Here is a 22,343-nt window from a genome sequence, read left to right as displayed (position 1 = left end):
GCTTCTCCCTGCCCCACAGACCGGCCCGGTAGCTGGGGGGCTCCTGTTCCTACGGCGCCGACGGTAGCTGGTTCCCACACAGCGGTGTCCCCTCAGCTCCGCCTCTAGGGCTTGGCTATTTATAGCTACACCCCGTTGCTTTCCTCAGTCCAGTGCGCTCTCCCTGTGCCCCTTCTTGCCAATAGCCCAAGGCAGGAGCCAGACCCTCAGCACTGGGCAGGCCCCTGTTTATTCGAGGACATCTCTGTCCAAAGGGGTTCAGGTAAATGAGGGTTTTGCTATATGACTATTTTACATTGTTGTTTGATGGCTGAGTGTACTTAGCGAGGCACAGTACGGGAAACGAGCCTAGAAGTAACAAAGGCTCACGTGGAAACTGTTGCTACCTCAAGGCACAAAGAGGTACATTGCAATACAGAAATAAAAATGGGAAACTGGGACATGGTGACATTATGCTGGAAATGGCTCCCACAGCAGGTGTACTTTATACAGGGAGTGCACTAAGTAAATATGAATTGGGAAACTTGGCTCAATATAAGGACAAAATTCAATCATGAGCAAAGCTAAGAGTTATTGCAGCAGAAATTTAAAACTATACTAGTATAAAGCTCTAGTTTAGGGAGTAGTCCTACACTCTTCCATGTCTTAGTTGCTGTGATTCTGAAGGCAGTAGGAGCAGAACAAATAGCTCAGGGCTGCCCTATCATACAGTTAGGTTGACCTAACTATGTCACACAGCTCTGTGAAAAAAGTCACACCCTCTGCAATGTAGGTAAGCAACCTAAGTCCCTACATAGATACTGCTAGGTCAATGGAAGCATTCTTCCGGCAGCCTAACTGCCACCTTTCAGAGAGGTGAATTTACCACTATGCCATACAAACCCCTTTCATGCTGTAGTAAGTGCCTGTATTACAGGGCTACATCAGCGCAAGTGCACTGTAGCATTTCTATTATAGTGAGAATGAAAAAAGGTTTAACTTACTATAGGAGAAAAAAGTGCAAAGAAAGACTAAGAAACGGGAGGGAAAGGAAAGATTTTTTTTGACAGCTGTGGATTGTTATTGATTTGGCTTAATGGAGAAGGAAGCTGGAAGAAAAAGCATATATTACTGTCCTTATAGTAAGGATAAAGGGATTTCCCACTCCCCAATGACAGAAGTATTTCACAAACATACACAGTACTAGGAAAATATATTTCTTCCCTGTAGGTAATAGTAATCTTCAATGAATAAGGTGGCAATTATTTGCCACGTGATATGTTTGCACAGGCGTGGAAAATGTTGTGGGCTAGCATATCAGAGCAAACACCCACCTCCTTCAACACATGCACTGAAATCTTAGTTGTCCACCATACTGACAGCAAGTTAATTTTTCAAGTTTCCAGCAGGATGAAAATGAATCAGGAAGTTTACATCTATTGCTGTGGTATAATTTTAATTTAAACATAGAGTAGAGGCCTAGTTTGCTGTATAAAAGTGAACTATAATTGGGAAAACAATTAATTCAGAATATGTCTACAGAGATCCTTAACTTTCTTACTGGCTTTTCATTTCCACAACACTGAACAGTGCTACATACATTCCCCTGCTTACTGAGCAGAAAGTCAGAGCTGCTCAAGTCCATAAACATGTTCCCCAACACTAATAAGACTTACCCCTCTAAGTGACAGTTTATCCTTACTCCCATCAGAAAGCATGTTTTTTAAGTAAGAGATCTTGAGTTATATCCCTTCTACCAAGATTAGGTGTAAGCATAATAATTGGCTATGGCTAGTCGCTTCTAGCTCTGACACAGAAGAGTTTATATTGTTGGACTTTTCATTGTGCCAAATGACTTGTAGGTTTTTCAGTCTGTTTATCTATTTTGACTTGTTTTAAATCCTGTCATCTAATGGTTCTTATGGGAGGGTTAGGTTAAAAAAAAAAATCCAGTCCTATCCTGTCTCTCCTACAGTCTTCACTGTTGCAAGTGTAGCTACACAAATACAAAGTGATGGATCTCCAATTTTGCAAACTTAAAGACCTAATTACTGCAGCATTTCACCTTCCCTTCACTCCTGCCATAGTTCTGTTTTGTCAGTGTAGAGACTGAAGCCTGGGGTTTTGATTCTCTTCAAAAATGCCATATTTTTGTCAAACCATTTGAGGAGTATAAAACACCTAGAAAGCTTTTTTTTAATGTATTTATTTTTATTAAATAGAAGATTAGGGTTTGTCTGTCTACACTAAAAAGTAATACCACTTAAGCTGCAGTGGTACAGTTATAAACAGCAAAGCCCCCTAGTGTTGGTGCAGTTATACCAATATAAAAGTTCTTATCAGTATATTTTATTCTAGATTATTAACAAAAATAAATTATACCAGTATAAAATGCATCTAGACTAGGGCTTTTACCACTAACTGTGTTGGAGAAGGATCATACCTCTGACAGACCTTGTTATACTAGTAAAGCTTTTAAATTGACCAGCCTTTAGTCCATGGGCCCCATACTGGTCTCACTGAGATTAATAGCCACACTCCAGTTGACTTCCTGGTAGCCTAATACTTCATTTAAGAATGGTAATTCATAGACAATATCTGCAGTTACATATGAATTTCATCAAGCAAAGGGTATTGCTACAAATTAGAATCTTTCTTTGCATAATTTCATGAGAATTGCATGAGAATGCTTATCCATGTACTTTGAACTATACCACAGTGCAAGAACTAAAGGAAACCCACATAATGCATCAGTTAACTTTATTTGTTACAGAAAGAACAAGCAGTTTAGAGACTTGAGAGCTTGAAAATATTTAGGTTGTGTGGTCTTGCATTTAGAGTAAGATAAAATGTGCTACGGAGAACAATATATTCCTTGTTGGGGGTTTATTGAATTAAATTTGTAACTAAAGGTGTTATATAAATGTTAATTGCTACTAACTGATAAATTAACACTTACAAAATGTGTGGAAAAAGCATTAAAAATATGAATGCTCAATGCTTCCAGTGGGGGAGATTTTCAATGTTCTGACTGGATGCTATGTGACTTTGTGTATATAACGGGCAAAGGTTGGTAAGAGAAGAACAATCTGTCCCATAAACTGAGGTGACGGGCTTGTAGGTTCACTTCATGCCATGATGTATAAGTTCAGTAAAGGGGTGGGGAAACATTAACCTCTTAACTGGAGTCTTGTTACATCACTAACACCTGCTGGGACTGTTTTCCTCTGAGTTCAATCAATCAATTAGGGGCAGCTATGAGAGAGAGCTGACGGCTTGAAGGTTATGGGGCTTAGCAGTGGGGCCCAGGGGAATTGGGCCCTTATCCCCTGAAGCCTGTGCAGGGATGGTGGGGTCCAGATCCTCCAAAGGGAGTCAAGTGCTTAATTCCTATTGAAATATATGGGAGTTAGGTACCTACATACTGTAGCAAATCTGGGCACTATAAATTTCCCATAAATGACTGGGGATGGGGACGCTGACTCCCAGGGGACGCTGTCGGCGTAGGCGGAATTAGAACTAGGTACCCCAGACGTTCTGCGCCTCCCACTCCCTCTTCCCCCGTGGATCACTCGACAAATAGTGCGCAAATGCAGCCGGCCCCGTCTCCGTGTGGCTCCGTTCTAGTGGTTCGCTCTCTAGGCAGTAGTTTCCTGCCCTACTCTATGGTTAGGAGCGCACCAATGTGGTAACGCTGCGTGTATGCGGAAGTGCGGGGGCTGGGCTGGGCGAGGCGAGGTTAGGTTAGGCTGGAGCCGGGCCGCGGGGGCGTAGCTCCTGCGGGGAGATGTCGCTGCTGCCGCCCGTTGGGTTGGCTGGGGGCGTTCACGGTGAGTAAGGACGAGAGGGGGCCCAGTAGTTATCGGTCCCTTCGTGTCCGGCAACCCTGGGCGATACACTTGCCGTTCCACATGGAACCGCCTTTGAAAGTGCCGGGCCCGGGGCCCCGCCGTTGGCCCCCCCCCAGTGCTTGCCTTGCTGGCCCCCTGGGTGGGGAGGCTCCCAGAGAACCCTGCCTGGGCACTGTGATGCGGTTAGGGCCCGTCGCGTGGCGGTGAGAGGTTCTGGCGCTATTTGGCAGGCTCCCAGACAATGCACATTAACTGCATGTTGTATTAAAAACAAACCCATAGCTCAGACCCAGCGGCACTCCTGCGCCCAGTGACAAACGGGTGTAGGGCGTGGGCTCCTGCAGGGCCACCCCTAGAACAGAGTCTGCATGACGAGAGCTTGGCTTGCCTGGGAAATGGGGAAAATGTCTTCTTGTGGCCAGGCAGGTGGGTCTTCTATTGTGACACCCCACTTCCCCCCAGTACTGTTATCAGACCTGGAACGCCATTTTTTTTTTTGGGAGTCAGGAAGTGGTAAGCTAGGGAAGGCAGGAGGACTAGAAAAAGAGGAGAGGAATGAGTCCCTTGAGTACTTTCTGAACACATGCAGTGAAGAAAGGATTTAATAGAATCATAGCAGATTAGGGTTGGAAGGGACCTCAGGAGGTCATCTAGTCCAGCCTCCTGCTCAAAGCAGGACCAACCCCAATGAAATCATCTCAGCCAGTGCTTTGTCAAGCCACACCTTAAATAGCGATGGAGCTTCCACCACCTCTCCTAGGTAACCCATTTCAGTGCTTAACCACCCTCCTAGTGAAAAAGATTTTCCCAATATCCAACCTAGACCTTCCCCACTGCAACTTGAGACCATTGCTCCTAGTTCTGTTATCTACTGCCACTGAGAATAGCCTAGCTCCATCCTCCCTAGAACCCCCTTTCAGGTAGATGAAGACTGCTATCAAATCCCCCCTCATTCTTCTCTTCTGCCTAGTAAATAAGCCCAGTTCCCTCAGCCTCTCCTCATAAGTCATGTGCTCCAGCCCCCTAATCATTTTTGTTGCCCTCCACTGGACTCTCTCTCCAATTTGCCCACATCCTTTTTGCAGTGGGGGGCCCAAAACTGGACACACTACTAAAATGTGACCTCACCAATGCTGAATAGCAGGGAATAATCACTTCCCTCGATCTGTTGGCAATTTTCCTACTAATGCAGCCCAATATGCCATTAGCCTTCTGGGCAACAAGGGCACACGGTTGACTCATATCCAGCTTCTTGTCCACTGTAACCCCCAGGACCTTTTCTGCAGAACTGCAGCCTAGCCAGTCAATCCACAGATTTGTGGTACTAACAATGAAAGTGAAACATTTAATCTGCCTCACTTAACGTCTGTTGGGGCGTGTCTGCTTTCCAAGAAAAAAAAAGCTTTTTTTAAAATATATTTTCTTACTGTAAGTAATATTTTAGTTTCTTTTTTTGTAGAAAACTATTGTTCTTTGCCTCAGTGGGACCAGAAGCATATCTGAACGTGCTGAGTATCCTGGCTGCACTACAGGTATGGGTTTGTGTAGCACTTATGATTCGTGCATATTTCCTGATCAAGCTCACCTTGTTTCTTCTCAGCATGAGAGAGAATGTAACTTGGTAATAAACAGAAGCCAAACATTTGAAAAAGCAGTAATATTTTTGGGTATTAATGCAGCAAATGAAGAAAAATTGAAGAAAATTCCATCTGTATTGCACAACTGAAAAATAAAACATGAAAGATGACTGATAATCTGAGCAATATATTTCCCCCTACCCAAAAAACAAACCCAGATCTGACCTATTGAGAAAGTTTAGTGGGAAGATTAAGTGAATAGGTTTACAGCCTTCTCAACTGGTGAGACAGTAGAAAATTAAAGTAACTATATGTTAGGAAGATGTGTGTGTTGAGTTGCACTGTGACCATCTAATCATCGTTAGGAAAGCTCATTTGGCCACTATCCTGCACTGAAATCGGCTAGCCAGCCTCTGCACAGATCTACACTTATTTCAAGGAATCTGTCTCTGCAGGAGGTTGGGGGTTCTGCATGGAAATGTACAGGGCAAGAATTGGTAGAGGAAATTGGATAATTGTATATCATGTGCAGTATTTGTAGGTTAAACTTTTTAAATGATGTTTAGTTTGGTGATTTGATGTCTGTTACTCAACAGAATTTGTTAAATACATAGTTTTCTAAAATAAACTTACTTTTGATCTTCTCTTGGCAGGTGCTTACTGTATTTTATATATAAAGGTAAATAAAGGGAAAGAAGCTGTCCGGGAGCTAAAGTTCCAGCTATTTTAGCTGGGTACATTCTGTTAGAATTGGCACTCTTTAGCAAAATGATTCTTTTTTTGTAGGGCTGTCCAATGATTTAAAAAAATAATCATGATTAATCACAAAATTTAAAAAAAAGTCACAATTAATTGCAAGATTAATTGCACTATTAAACAATAATAGCTTATTTATTTAAATATTTTGGATGCTTTCCACATTTTCAAATATATTGATTTCAATTGCAGCACAGAGTACGAAGTGTATAGTGCTCACTTTATATTATTTTTTATAACAAATGTTTGCACTGTAAAAATGAAACAAAAAAAATAGTATTTTTCAGTTAACCTCATAAAAATACTGTAATGCAATCCCTTTATCATGAAAGTGCAATTTACAAATGTAGAATTTTTTGTTACGTAACTTCATTAAAAAAGGAAACACATGTAAAACTTTAGAGCCAACATGTCCACTCAGTCTACTTCTTGTTCAGCCAATTGATAAGACACACAAGTTTGTTTACATTTACGGGAGATAATGCTGCCCACTTATTTGCAATGTCACATGAAAGTGAGAACAGACGTTCACATGGCACTGTTGTAGCTGGCATTGCAAGCATTTATGTACCAGATACGTTAAACATTTGTATGCCCCTTCATGCTTCGGGCACCATTCCAGACAACATGCTTCAATGTTGATGATGAGTGCTGCTCAGTAACGATCCAAAGCAGTGCAGACCGACGCACATTTATTTTCTACATCATGAATCAGATGCCACTAACAGAAGGTTGATTTTCTTTTTTGGTGGTTCGGGTTCTGTAATTTTTGCATCTAAGTATTGCTCTTTTAAGATTTTGACAGCATGTTCCACACCTCATCCCTCTCAGATTTTGGAAGGCACTTCAGATTCTTAAGCCTTGGGTTGGGTGCTGTAGCGTTTTGTCAAATCTGCAGTGCAAGTGTTCTTACATCAAACAACATATGCTGGGTCATCATCCGAGATTGCCATAAAATGAAATATATGATAGAATGCAGGTTAAATGATGGAGCAGATGTACAGTATTCCTCCAAGGAGTTCAGTCACAAATTTAATTAACGCAATTTTTTTAATGAGCGTCATTGGAAGCATGGGTGGCCGAAGCATGAGGGAGCATACAAATGTTTAACAATTTTGGCATGTAAATACCTTCCAACACCAGCTACAACACTGCCATGCGAATATCTGTTCTCATTTTCATGTGACATTGCAGATAAGAAGCGGGAAGCATTATCTCCCATAAATGTAAACAAACTTGTTCGTCTTAGCGATTGGTTGAACAAGAAGTAGGACTGAGTGGACTTGTAGGCTCTAAAATTTTTTACATTTTTGTTCTGAGTGCAGTTATGTAACACAAAAAATCTACATTTGTAAGTTGCACTTTCACTATAAAGAGATTGCACAGTGGTATTTGTATGAGGTGAATTGAAAAATACTATTTTGTTTTTTTTTACAGTTCAAATATTTGTAATAAAAATATAATAAAGTGAGCACTGTACACTTCGTATTCTGTGTAATTGAAATAAATATATTTGAATGTAGAAAAACATTCAAAAAATATTATAACTAAAATTTCCATAGGGGTGGCCCTTGTTAGTCTGTATACAGCAAAAACAATGAGAGTCCTGTAGCACTTTAAAGACTAACACATGTAACTTCTGCAGGCATAAGTTTTCGTTGGCTGTAACCCGCTTTGTCCGATGTAAGGAATAGAAATCAGATTGGGGGTGTATATATATACATCCTAAGGTTAAGGAACAACAATGGGGAAGTTAGGTATAAGCAAAGTCCGTTAGAATAGTTGAGGCCTATTCACAACCATTGACTAGGAGGTGAGAATCTGAAATATGTGAACAGTGACAATTCTTTCTTGTAATGAGAGAACCATTCCAAGTCCCTATTTAGACCCAGTTTGATTGTGTCAAGTTTGCAGATGAGTTCCAATTCTGCAGTTTCTCTTTGGAGTCTGTTTTTGAAGTTTTTTTTGTGGAAGTATAGCAACTTTCAAATCAGCTTCAGAGCATCCCAGGAGGTGGAAGTACTCTCCGACTGGTTTATGGCTGTTACCATTTTTTATGTCTGATTTGTGTCCATTTATTCTTTTGCGTAGTGACAGTCTGGTTTGGCCAATGTACATGGCAGAGGGGCATTGCTGGCACATTATGTCATATATTACATTAGTAGATGTGCAGGTGAATGAGTCCCTCAATATTTGTGAATAGGCCTCAACTACTCTAACTAAATGGACTTTGCTTATACCTAATTTCCCCATTGTTGTTCCTTAACCTTAGATGTGTGTGTATATATATATATACCCCCAATCTGATTTCTATTCCTTACATCGGACGAAGTGGGTTACAGCCCACGAAAGCTTATGCCTGCAGAAATTAAATTTGTTAGTCTTTAAAGTGCTCAGGACTCTCATAATTAAAATTGGTATTCTATTGTTTAATAGCACAATTAAAACTGATTAATTGTGATTAATTTTTTAATCAAGTTAAATTGTTGAGTTAATCACTTGAGTTAACTGCAATTAATTGATAGCTCAAATTTCACCAAAAAATTAGGGTTAAAACATTGAAGATTTAAACAACATTACATACCACATGGCAAATTTGATCACTATATTAATGCTGCTACTAATACTTAACTTCCTTAGGTTTTGTTATGGAGAAAATAATTACCTTTTTCACTATTTTGCAGAATTAATAATGCCTCATGTGATTTAAAGACTTGGAGTCTGCTTTCTGGTCATCTGAAGCACAAAGTTAAAATGGAGGAAGATGTGAAGTTACAAAGTGAAAATGAGAAGTTGAAAGTTAAAGCAGATGCAGCTCCTGAGATCAGCCACCAGATTTCAGTTAGTGAGTTCTCTTGCCACTGCTGTTATGATATTCTGGTCAATCCCACCACCTTGAACTGTGGTCATAGTTTCTGTAGACACTGCCTAGCCTTATGGTGGGTGTCCTCTAAGAAGAATGAGTGTCCAGAATGCAGAGAAAAGTGGGAAGGATTTCCCAAGGTCAACATCCTCCTCAGGTGATTGTAATGTATTTATCTGGTCTTCCTAAAAGCAAAGACACATACATACTTTGTTGCTTGTTATTTGCTACGTATTTTTAAAATCTCTCAGTAATTAGAGCTTTCTTGCAGACTTTAAGGCTTGCAGTCTGTCACAATTTGTAATTATTCTGAACTATTCAAGTAATCACTTCTGTATTTCTGAGTGGATCTCTGAATCTTCTTCCTTTCAGATTTTTTTTAAATGCTTTACTTTTTCCCCTCTCATTGTTAATAGTTCTTAACACCTTTAACAATATGTCACAACCAATAGCCTTTTGTCTAGAAATAATTCTAGTTTTGAATGATGGGTAGTATTAATGTGAGTACTGCTTTAGTTCTTTGGAATAAATTCTGATCTCACTACAGCACAATGCTAGAAGTATTTATTAATTTAGTATTTGCAGGTGTCCTGAGTTATATACAAGCTCTGGTACTGCATTTTTAAGAGAGCAATTTTCTGAGCTATATAAATAATCAATTAAATATTCTACGCTGTTGATTTTAGACTTTACTGTTTAACTTGGCCAGTGCTATTGAAAAACAACCTGTTAGCTGTATTTCAAAAGTACTACAAGCATAGCCCAATCGTCTAAATTTAGAATAGTGGTTATTGTTTAAACGTTCAGTTTTTCTTTCCATATATTTCTTTATTGTAAACCTTAAATTTAATGTCTGTGCAAAAACTTTTCATTCAACTTTCAACTAATGTTGATTGTCAAAATCTTCCATTCAAAAATTAATCTGTAACTAATAGGCTGTAAAATACGTTTTCAGCTAAGGGTCCCAGTTCTCAGTGCTGTAGACTTGGATAGACTCACTGAAATATTGTAAAGTGACTGACATGTATTTCTCTAGGGATGCTATTGAAAAGCTATTTCCTGATGCCATTGAAGAGAGAAAAGAAGACATTCAGCAAAACAGTGATGTAGCTCTCAGCCTTGCAGCCTTCCAAAAACATGGAAATGATCAGATTTCTGCACCTCCAAATGTGAGAAGAATTAATCCTCGAGGAGGGGGATTTTTCTCTGGAGTTCTGACAGCTTTAACTTGCGTAGCAGTAAGTTTCATCCCCATCCATTTTCCTGAAAAGTAATGCAAAACTATTTTTGGGGTTGGTGCTACTGATACTTTGTTGTCTGAAATACCTTAAGTTGCAGCACTGCTGCTAAAAGTACCAACAGATGACTCTGAAGTTATTGCAGATAGACAGTCACAGTCAAAGTCTTTTATGCTTAAATGGGATCCTGAAACAAAATTCAAAAATGATTTTGAATAGTCGTTCTTCTCAGTTCCTCTCACTCTATTATTCAATTAATCATTACATTTTTTTCAGCAAGGATGCAGATCCGATTCCAAATTACCAAAAAAGCTAAGACTGACTGCACTTAAAGTGCACTTAATTTTGGAGTAAGCCCCTTAGAACCCACTGACACTCCTGTTTTATGAGAAAACAAGTATACGATGGGGTTCCCTTGGGAAAGCTGAGTTATGCTGAAGTAAAATAGGGAATAGACTTATGGCATCACCATTATGGTCTGTGGCCATGATGTTCCAAAATAAGGGGCATGTATTATGTAATATAAAATAAGAAAATGACACCCAGCTGCTCTTACTGCAGCTTTCTGTACCATATACTTGGGTGATAGATTCTAAACCTAGTTACCTAATTAAACAAGCCATAAGGATTAGCTAAGCTAAACATTTTTTCTAGCAACATCAAACATAGCAAAAAGCTTGGGAATTTACTTGTTAAATCACACTTGTACTAAAAGGCATAGAGAGAGTCCTGAAGAATGATGCATTGCCAAGTGAATTATTTAAGTTACTAACCAGTTGATCCATATTGTTTTTCAGACATATCCACATCTTCATCCACATCAGTTTCTCCCAATAAGCAGTTTTCATTATGATGTTTCATTCTTGGTACTAGGTCCTGTATCTCCTTCTTGCACTGCTTACACTTGACACATTTTCCTTTTTTACCCAGGGAAGGAATTTCTTCAAAATATTCCCAGATAGGGTCTTTCTTATGCCCAGAAGCCATGACACTTTTTCTGTGGCAAAAGTATGGGGGAATATAGGAAGCTGTGTGTGTACTGAATAATGTCTTCCCTTTTTCTTTCCAGTCCACTCCACTGTTCCTTTCTACTCTGACTCCGTCCTTTGTCTCTCTGTCTTTAAGACAGCGTCTTAACTAACTAACTCTGCCTTGCTTTGCCCAACTCCACCACTACATAAGCGCAGAACAACAATCCTGTCCAGCCTTTGTCTGTCTTTGTACATGTGACTTTAGTCTGCTGAGAAACTGAAACAAACTGAAAGCCCAGAACTTTCAAAAAGCAAGAGTTGGTAGTTAGGTTGGACAGATTAGAACCATTAATTCATTTTTATGAGACTGTAAGTGTAGGTTTAGTATGTTTGTGACAAGATTTAATTTTAATGGTTATTTTTTAAACGAGAAAGAAATTCAGTATTTTATTGATTTTTTTTTTTAATAAAATAAAAAAAAATCGAATTTAAATTAAAAACTGATTTTTTTTTTATCCACCCTGCTTGGTGTTAACTATATATTTCAGTGCCAGCTGTAGATGGACAATAAATGGAGGTGGGAGATGTTGGGTAAACTTGCTCAAATTTGTATTTGTTGCGTTATTTTATTGTACCCCACCAAGCCTGAAAGACTTTCTATTTCAAGCATTTGAAACAAACTTTTCTTTGTCAGTGATGTACGTACTACATTCCAAAAGGATCTGTTGGCTGTTTTGTAGGTAGTTCTGCTTGGGTATCATTGGAGCAGCCGAGAATCTGAAGATGATCTTCTTATCCACAAACCTGTTGCTAAATGGACTCCTGAAGAGGTGATTCTTTGGCTAGAACAGCTGGGTCCTTGGGCCTCCCTTTATAGAGAGAGATTTTTATTAGAGAGAGTGAATGGAAGGTGAGGAAAATACCATCTCAAACTGACAAGAGCAGCCATAGTAGAACCATTTCATTGGCTGGACTTCATTTTGCATGCTATAAATCAGTTATGAAATGTCAAGATCTTGTTCCCCAGGTTATCAAACATTCTGGTACCAAAGATGTTTCAACCCACAATTTAATTGACATAACTCTAATAATAGGTATTAATACAAGTATGTGATTTTCTTTGTTGTTTTACTATTTTGATAGGTTGTAGTCAGGAAAGATAAGTAAAATGTTACTAGGTCTCTGTTGCAAAGATTTGGGCAGTTTATTGAGTTGTCCACTCCCAGGTTATAGAGTTAGGCTGACACCCAGAGCAGAGAGTTGCATCCCTGACCATTTTGGTTAATAGCCTTTGATGGACCTAGTCTCCAGGACCTCATACAATTCTCTTTTGAACCCAGTTATAGTTTGGCCTTCACAACATCTCCTGGCAATGAGTTCCACAGTTAACTGCATTGTGTGAAGAACTCTGGTTTTCGTTTTAAAACCTGCTACCTAGGTGACCCCTGATTCTTGTGAATGAATAAATAACACCTCTTCACTTTCTCCACACCATTCATGATTTTATAGACCTCTATCATATCCCCCATTAGTAGTCTCATTTCCAAGCTGAACAGGCCCAGTCTTTTTAATCTCTCCTCCTATGGAAGCTGTTCCATACCTTTAATTTTTGTTGCCCCTCTCTGTACCTTTCAATTCTAATCTCTTTTTAAAACAGGGTGACCAGACCTGCACCCAGTAGTCAAAGTGTAAGCTTATCATGGATTTACATAGTGGCATTATGATATTTTCATTTTTATTATCTATTCTTTTCCTAATGGTTCCTAACATTGTTAGCTCTTTTGACGGCTGCTGCACATTGTCTAACTTGCTCCTCCCTAATCTACCTTCTAGTTCTCCTCAGCCTGGAGGGTTTTTCTCTTCTCTAGACTCCTCCTCTCCTCTCCTCTCTCCCCCAGTTCTCTTCCTAATTTGATGCTCTAGTGGCCTGCACACTCAGTTAAAATTACAGAAGAGATCCCTTTTCATAAAACCCACATTTAAAATGCAAGGTTTTACGTAAGTATAGTGAATTATCTTATGTTGTGTTGCTGTAAGCCAGATAAACCGTTATGTGAGCACAACTCTAGACATAAAAGGCAGCTATGACTTGAAGGCTCAAAATGTGTTTGCCAAATGTGGGGACAAAATGAGTAAGGGAAGATCTTAATTCAAGCTTCTCAATGATAAGACAATAGAATGTATATTATAGAATGTGGGGGCTCTTAGTTTGTTTAAAAGCATATGGTATGGAACATAATTTCAAAAAGTGATACCTTGCTCAATGACTTGGTGATTCAGTATCTAGTTACTATGTTGGAATTAAAATAGTGTTTCTGTTATGAAAGAGGTGAGCTGTCAACATTTACTCTTCTGAAATATTTTATTTTGAAGGCTTCTACTAACAATAACAGATGAAGACTTCACAAAAATTCCTTATCATATAGAGAACAGTAGCCATAGAAAAGCCATTATAATGGAATTGGAACGTGTGAAAACATTGGGAGTTAAACCACCACAGAACCTTTGGGAATACAAGGTAAATTTTATGAAGTAGTGAAGTCTGTCACTTGGAATAGATATTTTTAAAACTATTTAGGCAACTACGAAGAAACATCTAACACTTTTTAGAATGGGACCAGTAAGGGTCTGAATACAATGCAAGGGGTAATGTACATGAAACATCTCAAAGGTGAATGAAAAACAGTACTCATATGATTGGTAGTGCAAGGATGCAACTGTAAAGGTACTGTTGCATATTGCACAACAAAAGCCCAAAAAATCATAAAATTTGGAACAGAGCAGGACAGGAAAGTAGTTTGGGTGCAAACTGTTCAGTTAAAAACTAATGACTTATTTGTCATTTGTAAATGCTAAAATTGATTTTCAGTGATTCTCATAATCTTATGTCTCACTGTTACCCTTCTGATTTATTTCAGGCAGTAAATCCAGGAAAGTCACTGTTCCTGCTATACGCACTGAAGAGCTCTCCAAGACTCAGTATGTTGTATCTATACTTGTTTGATTACACAGAAATATTTCTACCATTCATCTACACAGTATGTCCTGTGCAAGAAGATGAATATGAAGATATTATCACACAACTATTAGTAGGTGTCTAAAACATTTATCATTATGCCAGTTGCTTTAAATTGAAGCATTTGTATTTAAAATTAACTGCTCGAATATGCACAGCATATTGCTTACCATTTTTATCTTCTAATAAAAGCTTTAAAAAAAGTATCTGCAAAGTAAGCTTCATTCTCAAGCTTATTGTATAGGGTTTTGGTAATGTAACAGCTATTAAAATTTCCCAGCACTTCCAGTTTATAACTCCCTGTTCTTAATTGCCTATAACAGCCAAACTTTAACCATTTAGATTAAAAATAATTTTCATGCTTCTTCTTGGCCTCAGGTTGTCTTTAAAAAAAAAATTAGCAACTGAATGAAATAGCAGTCTGATAGGAAAAACAGCATGTGATTGTGTAATTAAATACTGAATCGTAAAATATTTGAGGGGGCAAAATTGAAGCTGCATGGGACAACTCCAGCACAGGCATTTCCTAACTTTTGAGTGTCTGGCTTTGCAACCTTAACACTTTTTTTTAACATTGTTTCTATGTGTAGATTGGGTGTGTTTTAATGAATGGTAACTGAGACTAGACTTGCCAAGTGATTCGTTGCCCAGAAATGGAAAGGCATTGGATCTGTTCATATGGATTTGTACATTTAAGAGCAAACCTTGTGAAAGCACACACAGGGACAATGTCTAATTTAATATAAGTAGTAATGTATATAATTTAAGTGCAAGATTTTAGAAACCTAATCTCTTCACGTCTTTTATTTTTGTATTTTCCATCTTAGATAACTTAAGACAATTGTTTAGTTTCATATTTAGGCTTGCTGCTTAAATGTTTGGGTGTCAGTTTTTCAGAGTAATGTCTGTTTAAAAACTTTCTATTAGAACTTAAAAAATATTCTGTTGGTCCTGGAATATGTATAAACTCGTCCTTTTAAAATATAAATCTTAGTCTGAATTGGAGTAGTCACTAATTTATGAGGGTAGTACAGCAAGAGATGCATATATTTAAAGATCAGTTTTGTGCTAACTACACTCTTTTAACAGGTGGCTTGCACTTCAAAAGAAATCTTGTCTGAAGGTTCCTGTTTATTTTTCTAAATAGCCGATTACTTTGAAAACATGGGATGTTTATTTAGCGTACTTGACAAAATAGCCTATTTTATAACTTCTAAGAATGGAAGGAATGAGTAGGTAGCCTTCATGTTTTTTGTCCAAAAATGTTTTTATTTATAATAAAGCCTATTGTATAGTGGCAATAACCACTCCTGGTTATGGTTGTCTTCTGTCTATAAGCACAATTCCACTTTATTTCTGTGTCCCTTCACTCCTCTTTTAAATCCTCAAATGTTTTCCACTTCAAATTTGGCCTGTGAGCACCTTTTTTGACCAAATTTTGAATTGTTCAGACAAGCTGTTTTGAAGATAAATGGCTAGTCACACTTGAAAATACTTACTACTTCCCTGCCATGTGATAACAGCCTTCTGCTGTTGACAGCTAATGTAGTTAATTCTGTAGCAGCATGGAAGGTTCAGGACTTGAGGTTACTGATCTGTTCCTCCCCATGCCCTTCTTCAAACTTCTGCATTCAAACCAAGCTGTTTCTCCTCCAGGCTGCCTGGGCACCACCAGGATGAGTACTGAGAGCACAGGAAAGACAGTGGGTATGTCTTGTTGTGGAGTTGGAAGATGTAATTACCAGCTCAAGGAGACATACCTCAGCTAGTGCACTAAAAATAAAAGTGTAGTTTCAGCAGCATATGTGGCAAAGGGGCTAGCCACCCCGGGTACACATTTAGGGTCTCAGATGGGATTGTACTCTGGCAACCATACCCTCATGTTGCTGCACCTACATTTCTATTTTTAGCAGACCAGCTTGACCAGAAATTAAACCTTCCAACTCGAACCCTGAGTCTGGAGTATTGGAGTACAAAAGGAATATTTGGAGAACTTGGTCCCCAAATCACAACAAGCCTTTTCTGAGTGTGCAAATAGCAATTTTTCAGGGGTTTATAATTTAGCCAAACTGGGATATCTATTGTTGTGGATGATAAACTGCACCTCTGTGATGCCATGGTGATCCTGATGTCGTATTTCAGGTTCCTGCTCCAAAATACGAAGGTGTTTAGAGCTTGTCAGTGAAAGGGGTTATAAGTTTTGCGTTTTTGTTAAACATTGGTAAAACTTATTTTTTCCTACCCTTGTCCTTGGAAATGGCTGAATCTTTTCAGACTTAGGCAGTGACCCAAATAGAAAATATCAGTCCTAATGGTTAAAGTTTGGCTAAGTTAGATTGTTTTTCAGTTCCTTTCAATGAGAGATTGTCCAACGTTTTAACCGTAGGTGTCATTGCTCCCACCTGCAATATAGATAACCTAAATATGTGGCCAAAGTTGAAGAAATGCTGAGCCTCTGCAGCTCCCATTGATTTGACTTTGGTAGTAGTTGTGGGTGCTCCTCTTTGAAAATCAGACTTATTTTATTAGCCTAAATATTAATTTAGGTGCCTAATGGTAGGCACCCATATTTGAAAATATTGACCTGTAATCCATGTGGGTGGGAAAGATGGATTCCACACAGAAGCTGTGACCTAAACTCTGCTGAGGCATATGTCACTGTGCAAATCTTAACTCTCTTCCATTTTAAAAAAACTTTTAAGGTTGAGAATACAATATCAGACCTTAATTCTAAATTAATACATCCCATAAAGTAGGCATAAAGAGAAGAAAGGAATCTTGAATCATTACAGGGACAAAGTTTAAGCTTGTATTAGGATTCCAGATTAATATGGATAATGAGAACATTAAAAAATAAGGGATATTAAACCTTGATTTAGGACATGCGCCAATTTTTGACACTAGTCAGAAAGAAAGTTTTCTTAAGGGCCAGTTATTTTGTAACTGCCTATCAAAGGCTTTCTTACTCCTTCTTTTGAAACATCTGTGACTGACCACTACTGGAAACTATACAGTGAGGTTGGTGGATCACGTGTCTAATCTGATATGGCAGTTCCTATGCATTTCTTTGTATTTTTAAGTTTGACTTGCCTGGATTTAAAATGTCAGTGTCTTTCTTTTCTACAAGTTTGTGTTTTTAAACTCTTAAATTGATACATATTCAATCTTTAATTCCAGTATAATGAATACTTTTAAGAAATTAAAAAAACCCACTTCAAAGTGATTACTCATGGAAAGCAATCTCATTCAGATCTGCATCTGGTGCTTGTTTGTGAAGTATGCTTGCATGTTTGCACCCTCACTTAAACTTTTTGTTATGGAGTTTTTAATTTGTGTTTAACTGGCAAGCAAAACTCCAGTGAGCAAAGATACTTCCTTCAATAAGGAAAAGCCATAAAGCAATGAAAGTTAAACTAAACTAGTATTGTTTTTAGTATGAAATGAATTTGACCATTGATTTCATATTTTTTCCCTTCTAGGACCTTAAGGACCCTACTTGGAAACAGTGGAGAGAATTCATTGTTAAGTACTCATTTTTGCCATATCAATTAATAGCTGAATTTGCTTGGGATTGGTTGGAGATACACTACTGGACATCACGATTTATAATTGTTAATGCCATGTTGCTCTCTGTTCTGGAATTATTCTCTTTTTGGAGGCTCTGGTCAAGAAGAGAACTGAAGTAAGTCTTGCTGAGATTTTCAATTTATTTTATGATTACTATTGAAGATACTAGATACTGTGTGACAGTTGGTTATTTTCGTAACTAGACAATTAAAATAACTGCCTGTTAAAATTACCATGTTGAAACAGCACCACCAAAGTGAATAAGTATAAATGAATATACCCATAGAATCAATGTTCACCATAGTTGGTGAATAATGTAATTGGTATTTTACTTATGGACATTTGAGGGACTTCTAATTAGTACATCTGTTGACTCTGAATTCTAGTACTATACATACCATTGCTTTCTGTAAATTTGCTAAATATTAATTCTCCTGGCAAAAGTTTTAAGTTTCTTTTATGGCAATCTTAACATATGGAATGTCTGCTAAAGATCCTATGCAGATTAAGGTAGTCTAATTTGTTTGAAAATTCTAGTGTAGTACAGCAAAAACAATGAGAGTCCTGTAGCACCTTAAAGACTAACAAATTTAATTTCTGTAGGCATAAGCTTTCGTGGGCTACAACCCACTTCATCAGATGCAAGAAATAGAAATCAGATAGTGTGTGTGTGTGTATATCTGTGTGTGTATATATATATATATACACACACACATCCAAGAGTAAGGAACAACAATGGGAGGGTAGGTGTTAGCAAAGTCCATTCAGTTAGAGTAGATGAGGCCTATTCACCACCATTGATTAGAAAGTGAGAATGTGTGAACAGTGACAATTACTTCTTGTAATGAAATAACCATTCCAAGTCTCTATTCAGACCCAGTTTGATTGTGTCAATCAAGTCAGTGGCAGAGCTATGGGCACCCGCATGGCCCCATAGTATGCCAATGTTTTTGTAGCTGACCTAGAACCCACTTTCTCAAAACTCGTCCCCAAGCACCTCTCCTTTACCTATGCTACATTGATGATATTTTCATCATCTGGACCCACGGGAAAGAGTCCCTTGAAGAATTCCACTGGGATTTCAATTATTTCCACCCCACCATCAACCTCCGCCTGGACCAGTCCACACAAGAAATCCACTTCCTGGACACTACAATACAAATAAAGGATGGTCACATTAATACCACCCTATACCGAAAACCAACTGACCGCAATACATATCTTCATGCCTCCAGCTTCCACCCTGGGCACATTACACGATCCATTGTCTACAGCCAAACCCTAAGATACAACTGGCTTTGCTCCAATCCCTCAGACAAAGACAAACACCTACAAGATCTCCATAAAACATTCTTAAAACTACAGTACTGCTCTGGAGAGGTGAAGAAACAAATTGACAGAGCCAGACGAGTACCCAGAAGTCACCTACTACAGGACAGACCCAACAAAGAAAACAACAGAACACCACTGGCCATCACCTACAGCCCCCAGCCAAAATCTCTCCAACACATCATTAAGGATCTACAACCTATCCTAGCAGATGATCCTCCTCTCGCTCAAGCCGTGAGAGGCAGACCTGTCTTTGCTTACAGACAGCCCCCCCAATCTGAAGCAAATACTCACTAGTAACTGTACGCCATACAACAAGAACACTAACCCAGGAACCTATTCCTACAACAAACCCCGTTGCCAGTTCTGCCTGCATGTTGACTCTGGTGACACCATCACAGGTGCTAACCACATCAGCCACACCCTAAGGAGCTCATTCACCTGCACATCTACTAATGTAATATATGCCATCATGTGCCAGCAGTGACCCTTTGTCATATACATTGGCCAAACCGGACTGTCACTATGCAAAAGAATAAATGGACACAAATCAGACAAAAAATGGTAACATCCATAAACCAGTTGGCAAGCAGTCAGTCTCCCAGGACACTCTGTAGCTGACTTGTAAAAGTATGGCAACTTTCAAAAAAACTTCAAAAACACTTCAGCAAGAAACTGCAGAATTGGAACTCATATGAAAACTTGACACAATCAAACTGGGTCTGAATAGAGACTTGGAATGGTTATTTCATTACAAGACGTAATTGTCACTGTTCACACATTCTCACCTTCTAATCAATGGTGGTGAATAGGCCTCATCTACTCTAACCTAATGGACTTTGCTAACACCTACCCTCCCATTGTTGTTCCTCACCCTTGGATGTATATATATACCCCCAATCTGATTTCTATTTCTTGTATCTGAAAAAGTGGGTTGCAGCCCACAAAAGTTTATGCCTGCAGAAATTAAATTTGTTAGTCTTTAAAGTGCTACAGGACTCTCGTTTTTGCTGTATACAGACTAACACGGCTACCCCTCTGGAACTTTTCACCATAGTGTAGCACAGTATTTCTTGGAAGACATTTACAAGGAATTGCTATTTTTTCTCAGATTTAGATTACTGGTATTTGTGAAGGTTTCGCTTAAGGTGTTTAACACCTGTTATACAGCTAGAGAGTGGGAAGAATTACTTTTTACCAAGCACTATTCTAGTTTTCCTTCCAAAATGAATGGCATCAATATTGCTTTATTAGAATAGAAATGAGCAATTGTTAGTGTCTATTTGAATGCTTTGGAGGGGATGGGCAAAAAGAGAGCTAATGTTTTGACAGGGTGTGTATTCTTTTGTTACTTTTTTACTACTAGTGGGAAATGTAGGCTTTGTGGTGAACAATCTGCATAATTTTTTTTCTCCCTTTGAGCAATTATCTTAAGTGACTATAAACTACTGAATTCTTGTGGCTCAATAGCAATATTTTATCTGTCAGTGGGCCAGGACTGGAGCTACACCTGTAAGGCATCTGTTGGAGCCCCAGGATGCAATTGGTGAGGATACAGTAGACTAGGTGGCATCTCACATCTTGAATGAATGTTGCAACAGTCACTCATAGGTTTTTTCTTTGTTCATTTGTTTATTTAGATAGCGATGTCTAGAATATCTCCTCTATAGAAAGATGATTCTCTTGCTCTCTTTTCTCAGGACTATTCCTCACAGAATGTGGAGTCATTTCTGGAAAGTGTCAACCCAGGGTCTTTTTGTTGCTATCTTTTGGCCCATTATTCCTCAGTTTGTCTGCAACTGTTTGTTTTACTGGGCCTTGTACTTTAACCCAATTATAAATATTGATCTTGTGGTAAAAGAAGTACGTCGTCTGGAAACACAAGTGCTGTGATTGACATTGAATCTTCTTCTTAAGAATTGAATACTTAGGCTGTCCAAATGTCTGAAGTCAGACGTCTGAAAGAAAAACAAATTTGCTTTCTTTGCTTGCTTCCTTTATGTGGTGATTGGAAAAAAAATGCTGATTTTTTTGTTAATTTTTTTTTTAAATTGCCTTGAGGTAAGTCATTTTGAAGCAATGGGTACCATAACCCTAAGGGTAGGCTTTGTTTTATGTAGCATTGCCATAGATCAGGAGAATATTATATTTTTGAATGGGCTTTGTAAGGTTACTGTAGTCATGCCATTCAATTTTTGGCGAACTATAAAAATCAGACTTCATCTATATTACTACTCTTGTGAAATCTGGCTAATGTCAAGGTGTTAGATAGGGCCTTTACACTCAATACCTTCTAAACAGCTAAAGCTGAGTGCTATGCTATTTTGTAACTTCACATTTCCTGACAGCTGTATTCTATTCAAAACTTGCCAGTGGGAGCTTTTGGACAATCTCTTTAATTGGTTTGATATTGAAATATTTGAGGCTTTTTGACTCATCTTGACATGCATCCTGCCACAGTCAAACCCATACATTTATAAACATTTACCAATAGTGCTCATTTTAAAATTCCCTCTATTCCAACTGTATAACACGCAGTTTTCTTTGTATCCCACACCTTTTATAATTGGCAAACATGCCCGGCATGACTTAAAGCTGTTTTATTCAGGCCTGGTAATTTTTATCAGTGAAAGCTGACTTAGTGCTTCCTTTCCAAAATCAATTATTTGCTCATTTCTTAAATGAATTCAGATACCTCTCAAAGTATTAACTTGGTAAAGTGACCTGCCACTGTAATTGCTTATTGTAGTATGATGTATGTAGCAAAACCTGTGTCTGTAAATACTGAATGAAAAGTGATTTATTTTGTACAAAAACACAACCAGGTTGCCATTTGTGTGGTGTTTGAGAGAAACTTTCTCTTTGTGTGTGAGAGAGAGAGAGTTTTTAAAATCTTTTTTCCTTATGAATCTCAATGTTGTTTGCATTTGTGTCATGCTGTTAATGAATTCCAAATTTGCATATGAACACTTCTCAAAGGTAGACAAAATTAAAGATTTTTTTTCTAAATCTTTGTCTTCCTTTAAAATAACAATCAAATTTACCTTTACATTTTTTTTCTTGTCAGAGCTCTTGACGTTAACCTTGTACTGTAATCGATAACTTCTAGCAAATCCGCTGGCTTAAAGTTAGTTATAAGACTGATCACAATGGACGTGAAAGATTTGTTTTTCAGAAAATGTGGATGTTCCCGATC

The 22,343-nt window shown here is 38.3% G+C and overlaps 1 protein-coding gene across 3 annotated transcripts; it reads left to right on the top strand.

Annotated features, from left to right (window-relative positions):
* Nucleotides 1–3,348: 3,348 nt before the first annotated feature.
* Nucleotides 3,349–22,156, top strand: BFAR (bifunctional apoptosis regulator). Of its 3 annotated transcripts, none has more exons than XM_067551341.1 (9): nt 3,349–3,502; nt 5,290–5,362; nt 8,848–9,183; nt 10,063–10,264; nt 11,976–12,145; nt 13,609–13,753; nt 14,154–14,324; nt 17,731–17,933; nt 20,848–22,156. In XM_067551341.1, exons 3-9 carry the CDS (start codon nt 8,918–8,920, stop codon nt 21,038–21,040), a joined length of 1,350 nt encoding a protein of 449 aa, XP_067407442.1. In that variant the 5' UTR covers nt 3,349–3,502; nt 5,290–5,362; nt 8,848–8,917; the 3' UTR covers nt 21,041–22,156. The 3 variants fall into 3 exon arrangements, with proteins under 3 accessions (XP_067407442.1, XP_067407440.1, XP_067407441.1); XM_067551339.1 differs by lacking the exon at nt 3,349–3,502 and adding an exon at nt 3,524–3,809; XM_067551340.1 differs by lacking the exon at nt 3,349–3,502 and adding an exon at nt 3,524–4,256.
* The last annotated feature ends 187 nt before the right edge of the window (nt 22,157–22,343 follow it).

Source organism: Emydura macquarii, unplaced genomic scaffold, assembly GCF_026122565.2.
Source record: "Emydura macquarii macquarii isolate MOO-44397 ecotype Brisbane River unplaced genomic scaffold, CSIRO-AGI_Emac_v2 contig_1348, whole genome shotgun sequence".
Lineage (NCBI taxonomy): Eukaryota > Metazoa > Chordata > Testudines > Chelidae > Emydura > Emydura macquarii.
This window is presented reverse-complemented; position numbering and strand designations above follow the sequence as displayed.

Bases quoted from the DNA above. Each gene is read 5' to 3' on its own strand.
- BFAR (XM_067551341.1), top strand. From the start codon at position 8,918: ATGGAGGAAGATGTGAAGTTACAAAGTGAAAATGAGAAGTTGAAAGTT. The intron at 9,184-10,062 runs GTGATTGTAATG...GTATTTCTCTAG, and splicing joins AAGGTCAACATCCTCCTCAG to GGATGCTATTGAAAAGCTAT. The intron at 12,146-13,608 runs GTGAGGAAAATA...TTTATTTTGAAG, and splicing joins TTAGAGAGAGTGAATGGAAG to GCTTCTACTAACAATAACAG.